General features: G+C 43.5%; 1 protein-coding gene across 2 annotated transcripts in view; it reads left to right on the plus strand.

The window, feature by feature from the left end:
• Positions 1-10,146, plus strand: part of USP13 (ubiquitin specific peptidase 13) — a 128,096-nt gene that overhangs the window by 22,646 nt on the left and 95,304 nt on the right. For both annotated transcript variants that reach the window (XM_017506313.2, XM_037730566.1), the window contains exon 2: positions 3,323-3,448. In XM_017506313.2, coding sequence (XP_017361802.1) covers positions 3,323-3,448 — 126 coding nt within the window. The remainder of the gene's footprint in view (positions 1-3,322; positions 3,449-10,146) is intronic.

The following is a 10,146-nucleotide window of genomic DNA, read 5'->3' on the forward strand; positions in this document are numbered from 1 at the left end:
TTTATCTTACAGTGAGTTTTGTTTTTTTTTAATCTTACAGTGAGAAGCCTAGCATTTTTTTCTGACAGGTTAATATTTGTTACCCCCAGCCTGTGTGGCTGTCAGACTCGTTTATTCTTCCTTCTGCTTGTTTTCCCCACTTACAAAATGATTCAGATAATGAGATAATGATAATTATCCCATAATACAGAATAAGCAACATTTATGTGTTGCCATATAGCACAGCAAGCACTTTGATATATTTCATTCCCTGTAAATTTCATGCAACCCTGTGTGGTGGGACATGATTGCTACAGCCATGTTTATAGAGGAGAGCATTGGAGCTCAGAGCCCCATATGGCTGCCTGCCTTAGGCCAGCAGCCAGCTGGTGACAGTGCAAGACCTCTATTACAAATCCCATATTTTCCCCAGTAAATCTTCTGGTTTGAATCCATTGACTGAATTACATTTTATTGGAAGAGAATGGAACTTTTTAAAAAAATTACAATATATGATGCTTAATTTAATGGATTTAATGAACAATTGACTATTATAGTGATGCAGTATGTTTTTCTTAAGAGGTCTATCTATCCAAAGAACACGTTTATTTGGAAAACTTTTGAAAATGCTTACCTAATCTGTTGATTAAATGAATGTAACATGTTGTCTCTAGTCGAAGAACTTTTCTAACTTTATTTAAATGGTTTCATGTAAAGGTAGAAAAGTTATCCAGAAGCACATGCTATATTATAATTATAAGCTTTTTGGGATGCTATTGTTTTTTTGAGACAGAGTCTCTTTCTGTCGCCCAGGCTGAAGTACAGTGGCACAATCATGGCTCACGGCAGCCTTGACCTCCCTGGGCTAACGCGATTCTCCTACCTCAGCCTCCCGAGTAGCTGGGACTACAGGCTGGCTAATTTTTGCCATTTTTTTTTTTTTTTTTTTGTAGAGACAGGGTTTCTCCATGTTGCCCAGACTGGTCTTGAACTTCTGGGCTCAAACAATCTGCCTGCCTCAGCCTCCCACAGTGCTGGGATTTGGATGCTATTTTGAAGTTGAGCTTTAAAAATGTCATTTGCAAGTGTTTGTTGCTGATACATAAAATTGCAGTTGACCTTGGTCTAGTAACTTGTATCCTGTGATCTTGCTAAATTCACTCACTGCTCTTACTAGTTGTTATTTTCACTAGTTTGTAGCTTTGTAGATTCCTTAGAATTTTTCCATATGGACTGTATTGTCATGAGCAAATAGAGACCATTTTATTCTTCTTTGTTTGTGATCTTTGTACCACTTATTTAGCTAATTAGTTTGCTTACTGCAATGTATATGCTACTGTAAGAGGCTTGAGTTAATGCTGAGGTAGACTTGAGTTAATGCTGCTGAGTGTTTGCACAGTGAGAGGACTCTATAGCCTCACTTAGAAGTTCTAGATACAATGTTGGAGAATTTTATTATTAGAAAATTGCTTAAATTAACAATCTGTATTGGAGTTTCAAACAGTTATTAGAATTTTAAGTAATTTTATTGGAATTTAAACAAATTTTAAGCAAAATTATTGGAATTTTCAACAATTTTCAAATATATTTTGATAAACGTCAGTGTCTATTTTGAGATTGTGCTTTGTGCTGTACTGAGATGCACTGTCAGGAATTTTGTAAGGTATTTGTTGGCAATTTTGACAGGTGTTCAAAAGTTAGTTTTACATTATTTTATTATTTATTATTATTTTTGTTATTTGGAGGGTGAGACTAACCATGGCTTGTGAAAACCCACATTCTTGGCGGAAAGGATGGCTAGTTTTGTGGCCGAAGTTTTCAGGAAAGCACGTTAAGCAAAGTGAGAGAAAATGAGGAATGAAATTGAGATAGAAAATCAAGTATCTAAAATTCAAACGTATCCTTGACTGTTCATTGTAGCAGTATGTCTTTAACTAAATAATATTATGTCCTTTGAAATGTGGCGTGGAGGGGTAGAAGGAGAAGGAGCTTCAAAGCTTCAGGCTAACTCTAGCACGTCCGTGCTGTGTGCTCTTGGGCAAGTAACTTATCCTTAGTTTTTTTTATTTTTATTTTTTGATACTGTAAAGTAGAATACTAAGCAGCTTGCAGTGGTTGGCATTAGAAATTGTATACATTTCCCTAGGCTGCACATGGTGGCCCACACCTGTCTCCCAACACTTTAGCAGGCTGAAGTAGGTGGATTCTTGAGCCCAGGAGTTTGAGACCAGCCTAAGCAACATGGCAAAACCCTCTCTGTACAAGAGATACAAAAATTATCTGGGTATGGTGGTGTGTGCCTATAGTCCCAGCTACTTGGGAAGCTGAGGTGGGACAGTCTTGAGCCCAGGAGACTGAGGCTACAGTGAGCTGGGATCCAGCCTGCTATTATCCTCCAGATACCAGAGTGAGATGCCGAAGAAAAACAGAAAGAAAGAAAGAAGGAAGGAGGAAAGGAAGAAAGGGAGGGAGGGAGGGAAGGAAAGAGTACACATGAAGCATATCAGACATGCAATAACATGCATTATAAGATTTAAGCCTTTATTAGGTGCTTACTGTTGTTACAGATTTGAGCCTTTATTAGGTGCTTACTGTTGTTACAGATTGAGTATCCCTCATCTGAAATGCTTGGTAGTAGAAGTGTTTCAGATTTTTAATTTTTTTTGATCTTGGAATATTTGCATTATAGTTACTAGTTCAGCATCCCTAACCTGAAAATCTGAAATCTGAAATGCTCCAAAATCTGAAACTTTTTGAACATCGGCATGATGGTTTTAACAAAAATGCTGACTGAAGCATTTCAGACTTCTGGATTAGAGATGTTTGACCTGTATTTATGTATTACATTATTATAATGCATTCACGAATGCTATCGATATCATGTGTCACCAAAGGAAGGGAATAATACCTTTGCAGAACCCTTTCCTGCTAAAAGGACCTAAAACTTTGTGTTACTGGAGACTTGCATCAATGAATAAGGAAGGACTATGATGTTTATTACAGTGAACTTCTGCCAACTTTCCTCTGTCTTTCTCTTCCTTTGCCCTGTTGTCAGACAAGCGCGCTCATTTCTAGAGCCTCTGAGGCTCTCACCTCGCTGTGGACATAGGTGGCATTTGGGAAACGATGGCTCGGCTGTGCAGGAGCATTGGGAGCCGGGGCTGGGGCAAAGCCACCACTGTGGGTGTCGGTGGAGCTGCTGCAGGCTCACTAATGGTGACTGCACCCTCTGGCCCTTCGCCACGCCTGCCTGCCATGCTGACCTTCCTTCCCTCTCCCTCTTTCTCTGTCTGACTACCTGGCAAGGTGTACTTGGCTAATGTACTTTTTCTCTTTCTTCCAGAATTCTGAAGGTGGACTCTATGTGTGCATGAATACATTTTTGGCCTTTGGAAGGGAACACGTTGAAAGACATTTTCGAAAAACCGGACAGAGCGTGTACATGCACCTGAAAAGACACGTGCGAGAGGTGAGAGCCTCCGGCGCCGTCTCACTGGCTTTCCCACCTGGTATTTACCCTGCCCACATCACTTCTCATTCTGCTTGATGATGAGAAACAGAAGCAGCACAGTTTCCAGATCCAGAGATTCTCCCAGACCTTATCTTAACCAACTTTATTTTCCTTCCTCTAAACTTCTGATTGGTATATTTAAGAAGACATGGGTTGACTAACTGGAAAAAAAAAAAAAAAAAAAACTAGGTATAAAAATACAGAAAAATACGGAGACACTGATGGATCAAAAAATCAGAAATAAAAACATCTGAATGTTCTTGCTTCAGATTTGTTTCGTTTTGCTTTTTAGCACAAGAAATAGAGTTTCCTTAAAAATTCAAGTTCCTTTTGTCCCTTTCCCTCACCAGAAGTAACCACTGCTGTGAACTTTTTCTGTATCATGTATTCCATTATATTTTATTAACAAACGCCTATTCAAGAACAATCTATAGCATGATTTTATATGTTTTAGAGACGTAGATAAATGCATCATACTCTTAAATTCTTGAAGAGTTTTTCCCGTCAGCATCCAGAAGATTCATTTCTTTTGGAATCTGTACATGTTGAGATACATCTGAATGTATTTAATTCATTTTAATAGCTGTTTGGTTTTTCATCTTGTGCCTTGTAATTTATTCTCTTTTCCTCTTGATGTTTCTATTTGTTGCTACTGCAAAGAATGCATCAGTTAACACTTTTATATTCTTCTCCTAGGGGCGCATGTGCCAGATTTCTTCAGGAGGTAGGTCTGGAAGTGGTAGTGCAGGCTCGCGTTATGCTCATGTTACATTTTACTGGATAGTGCCAAGCCTGTCCAAAGTGATTGCACCTGTTTACACTCTGATCTGCAGAAATGATGATTTCTCGCTTTCCCACACCCTCACCAACCCTTGGTCAGAGTTCTGTTTTTGCCAGTATAATGAGTAGGAAGTGGCATCTAAATATTTGGCACGTTTCTTTGTACTTTCTGTTCTGTTTTTTTCTTTTTGGATTTGCCTATTTATATTTTTGGCCTATTTCTTTATGGATTTATCTTTTTCTTATAAGTGCAATGAGTTATTTTTACATTCGGGATACCAAACCTTTGTTACATACTAAATTTCCTTTGAGTCTGTGGCTTGTTGTTTTACTCTGTTTACGAATTATTTTGTAGAATAGAAGTTGTAAGTTTTGAAGTAGTTAGATTTTTTAAACTTTTTGTCTTATGAGTTGTGCTTTTGTATCTTGCCTAAGAAATTGTTTCCTACCTCAAGGTCTTAAAGACATTTTGTACCAGTCCGTTTTCATGTTGCTGATAAAGACATACTCCAGGCTGGGCAATTTACAAAAGAAAGAGGCTTAACAGACTTACATTTCCATGTGACTGGGGGGGAGTTGTCACAATCGTGGTGGAAGGCAGAAAGGAGAAAGTCAGATCTTAGGTGGATGGGCAGGCAAAGAGAGAGCTTGGACAGGGAAATTCTTGTTTTAAAACGGTTAGATCTCATGAGACTCATTCACTGTCACGAGAACAGCGCGGAAGCGACCTGCCCCATGTTTTAATCACCTCCCACGGGATCCTCCGTTGACACAGGGGACTGTGAGAGTTACAGTTCAAGATGAGATTTGAGTGGGGACACAGCCAGACCATATCACGTTTCTTATAGTAGTTAAAAATTTTTTTTATTTCTTTTAAGATGTGTGAATGTGACTATCTTTTACATTTTAGGTATTTAATCCATCTATAGGTTATTTTTTTATTTGTGTGAAGAACGGGGATCTATTTTTTTCATACTGATAACCAGTAGTTTCATTATTCATAGAGTGGTGTAACCTTCCCGGTGATTTATAGTATCATCCTTTATGCACGCACGAGCGCACACACACACACAACCATGCACGCGCGCGCACACACCCCCCACGCACGCGCGCGCACACACACCCCCACGCACGTGCACACACAGGCACACACACACACATCCCCACGCACGCGCGCACGCACGCACACACACCCCCACGCGCGCTCACACCCCCCCACGCACACGCGCGCACACACCCCCACGCACGTGGACACACACGCGCACACACACACCCACGCACGTGCGCACACCCACACATGCGCATACAACACGCGCGCACACACCCCCATGCACACGCATGCACGCGCACACACACACCCACGCGCACACACACCCCCACGCACCTGCACACAACACGTGCGCACACACACACGCACACACACCCCCACGCACGCACACACACACCCCCCACGCACGTGCACACATACACACCCACGCATGCGCACACAACATGCGCGCACACCCCCCCACGCACGCGCGCGCACACACCCCCACGCACGTGCACACACACACACCCGCGCGCGCGCACACACCCCCATGCACGTGCACACAACACGTGCGCAGACACGCACACACACACCCCCACGCACGTGCACACAACACACGTGCACACACACGCACACATGCACACACGCACATTTTGCTTGTTTTTTGAGACGTGGCCTCCTGCTGTCTCCCAGGCCGCAGTGCAGTGGCACCGCCATGGCTCATTGCAGCTGCAGCCTCCTGGGCTCAAGCGATCCTCCCACCTCGGCTCCCAAGTAGCTGGGGCCACAGACGTGTGTCACCACATCTGGCTGATTTCTGCGTTTTTTGTAGAGAGGGGTTTTGCCATTTTTCCAGGTAACCATGTTGCCTAGCCTTGAGCCCATGGGCCTAAGCAATCCACCAGCTTCCGAGAGTGCCAGGGTTACAGGTGGGAGCCACTGCACCTGGCTACCCTTTTTATATTTTAACTTGTTCACATTTGGGTCCCTTGTGGGTCTCTCAGTGTTCTATTGATCTAATTTGTGTGTCTCTGCATTGGTACGGCAAGCCTTGCTATCTGCTAGTGCAAGCAATTTTTCCATGCTTATTTATTTTTCTTTCTTTTTCTGATTCTATGGTTGAATCCATATTTATTTTTCCACAATTTTCCTGGGTATTTTTAGGCATTTATTTTTCTATATGGATTATGGAATTAGCTCATCTAGTTTAAAAAATCCTATTGAGACTGTGATGACCATCACATTGAATTTATAGATTAACCTATAATCCACATCCTTGTGTAAGCTCAATGAGGGCACAGACTTTGGTTTTATTCACTGCTGTGTCCTTAGCACTTAGCAGTGCTTATCATATAGTATGTGCTTTATAAATATTTATTAAGTATTTAACATAGACACCTCTTTATTCACATTTCCTTTTTGTCATTCAGTAATTTTTGTAATTTTCTATAAAGGAACTCACATATAAAATGTGTGTGTGTGTAAAGGGTGATACTGTAAATCACTGGGAAAGGTTGTACTACTATATGAATAGTGAAAAAATAGATATATTTTTACAATGACTGCTATCATCCTTTATTTTTTACACATTAACTGGTTGTTGATGGTATTTGGAGATATTGTTAATTAAGAGATGTTGATTTTATGTTTAGCAATGCTGTTCAATGTTTACGTTAGTTCTGATAGTTTGTACACTATTTTGGATCTCCTCAGTGATCAATGCTGATTTGCAGTTTCTCTAATTTCTCACCTTAGCCTTCATAATATAGTCTCTGTTTAAGTTCCTAACAAAGAAGAGATCTCAAAATTGGATGATGGGGCGGGCAGGAGGAAGAGACGGAAGAAAGTCAGATAAGGCACAAATGCAATGATTAGCTTCACAGTAATTTAATGTTGACTTGCTACTGAATGATTTACATTCACTGATTCTGTTAGGTTGCACGTCATAATTCTTGTGAAGTCTGTTTTGTATGACTAAATAGAAAGTGATGAAATTTAAGAAGATCAAAAAAAAAAAAAAAAAAAAAAAAAAAAAGAAACAGAGGCCCAGAGACTTAATAACTTGCACAGGGTCACAAAGTCAGCAGCGGAACTGTGGAATGCTGGTAAATGTGAACAGTCAGCCCTGGCTCTGGAATTTCAAGTTCAGTGTTGCACCCTCTGACTGCAACCTCCACTCATTTATTCCTGTTTTGATCATTTGTTGTGGGTTTGGAAGACCTTCAGGCCTGTGACTTGTTTAGCCTGCCTCTCACGGTTCAGTTCTTCCAGCGTCTGTGCCCGTCGCACCTGAGCTGACTCTGACCCCCTTGCCTCGCTCCCTAGCCGTCCTCCAGAACTCCGTCACGTCACCGTCCACTTCCATGCGCGGACTGCTGGAAACCCCACACCGTGGTGGGCTGGAGACCATGCCCACGTCCGGCCTTCCTCTTCCATCACGCCCTCTCTGCCCGGCAAGCCTTCTCGTCTGCATCCTGCCCCACTCCCGGGAGCGGCCATTCTCACCTTCGGATGCTTTCCTTAAGCCTTTTCTGTGCATCCCTCATCGTTCTCAGAAAAGTACCTTGATTTGTACTTTGCGGGAGAAAAGGGAATCCCTGGACAGGAGCTCCCTAACTTATTCCGCTGTCCTGGGAGCACCTGCATCTGGTTCCACTTTTGATTCCATCTCAGCCGAAAGCGAAGTTCTGTCTGTCCTCAGGGTCCTGTTTCCCCACCTCGGGAAACTTGCTCCTTCATTAACTCCACTTCCTCTGTCTCCAGCTTCTCCCTCTTCTGCCTAATTTTCTCTCACCTTAAAAAGAACACACCTGGCTGGGCTCAGTGGCTCACACCTGTAATCCCAGTGCTTTGGGAGGCCAAGGTGGGAGGCTGGCTTGAGGACAGGAGACCACCCTGGGCAACATAGTGAGACCCCTGTCTTGACAAAAAATAAAATAATTAGCCTGGAATGGTGGCCATGCCTTAGTCCCAGCTACTCGGGAGGCTGAGGCAGGAGGGTCACTTGAGCCCAGGAATTTCAGGTTACAGAGTGAGCTGTTATCAGGCCACTCTACACCTGGGCAACAGAGCAAGACTCTGTCTCCTTTTCTTTTTTCTTTGTTTTGAGATGGAATCTCACTCTGTTGCCCAGGCATGGAGTGCAGTGGCACGATCTTGGTTCACTGCAGCCTCTCTGCCTCCCAGGTTCAGGCAGTTCTCCTGCCTCAGCCTCCCGAGTAGCTGGTGTTACAGGCGCGTGCCACCACCGTTGGCTGATTTTTGCATTTTTAGTAGAGATGGGGTTTCATCATGTTGGTCAGGCTTATCTCGAACTCCTGACCTCATGATCTGCCCGCCTTGGCCTCCCAAAGTGCTGGGATTACAGGCATGAGCCACCCTGTCTGGCTGAGAGTCTGTCTCTTAAAAAAAAACCAAACAAACCACAAAACCATCTTTCTAATTTGTGTCCTTCTTCAGTCACTGGACTCTTTCATTTGAAGCTTCTTTAAAAGCTTTTCTGATCTTGTCTGCACTAATCTGCCACTAAGACTCCACACTGCAGTCTGAACTTGGCAACCCACCAACGCTGCCCACGTGGTCAGTGACCTCTTAGCTGTCGCGCTTGGCGGCTATGTTTTGGCTGCAACGTTACTTGACTTTTTGAGTGTTCGCATCTCTGAGCTTGTTTCCTTCGGACCTGTGCCTCTCCTGCCTTGGCACCATTCTCTCTTGGCTTTCCTCCTGTCCTTTCCCAGTTTCTTCCACCAGCATCTCTTCCTTTGTTCACCTCTTAGTTATCGCATTTCCTAGGATGCTGTTTGCCGATCCTGTCTTCTTCCTCAGAAAGATGCTTTTCTTCATCAGGGTTATCCATATGTTTGTTTCACCACTTTTTTCTAAGCGAATGGCATTTAAATTAATATCTCCTTGGAGGTGAAGACCTGATCATCTTATTCTGGTCTGGATTTTTCTGCTCCAGCATTTCATACGTACTTAAAGGTTAGTGTGCCCAGACTGAACACAGTGTTCTCTTGCTCACAGATTTCCTTCCTCTGAGTTCTAGAGAGCTGGATGTTCTTTGGTTCTGCTTCCCTCTGTGTCTTACCAGGGAGCTTGTTATTTGGCCTTCCCGAACAGCTCTGAGGTCCACCCTGTCTTCTCCATTCCCGCTGTTCCTGTCTGAGGTCTGTGTGCTCATTGTCCTTGAAAGGACTCGTGCTGTCGCTTCCTGACTGACCTTTCTTCCTTCAGATTTGCTGCCTTCACTCCCACCTGGTCTGCACACTGCTCCCAGAGCTGTCTTTCCAAATGTATGCATCTATGTCACACTGACACTTACATCTCTGATGCTTCTTCCTGTTCTACAGGATGAAGTCCAAACTCTTGTGCATGTGATTGTAAGGTGCTCATGATTTGGAGCCTGCAGCCTTTCTAACCCTCACTCTTAATCCACCAAGTTTGTGCTTCAGAAATAGCAAACCACTTCTCCTTTCTGGAGCACACTGTGATTTTGTGCTTTTGTATACACTGTTTTCTCTGTCTAGGATGTCTTCTATCCCCACTCCCCTTTTACCTGTTGTACTTCCTGTAGTCAGGATACCCATCCATCCCCCCACCCACCTATCCACCCACCCATCCATCCATCCGTCAGTCCACCCACCTTTCATCCATCCATCCATCCGTCAGTCCATCCACCTTTCATCCACCCATCTGTCTGTCTGTCCACCCACCTCCCACCCACCCACCCTCCCATCTATCCACTCACCCATCCACCCATCCATCCACCCACCCACCTATCCACCCACCTACCCACCCATCCATCCATCCATCCACCCACCCATCCACCCATCCATCCATCCATCCATCC

This window comes from Cebus imitator, unplaced genomic scaffold (genome assembly GCF_001604975.1).
Source record: "Cebus imitator isolate Cc_AM_T3 unplaced genomic scaffold, Cebus_imitator-1.0 Scaffold353, whole genome shotgun sequence".
In the NCBI taxonomy this organism is placed as follows: domain Eukaryota; kingdom Metazoa; phylum Chordata; class Mammalia; order Primates; family Cebidae; genus Cebus; species Cebus imitator.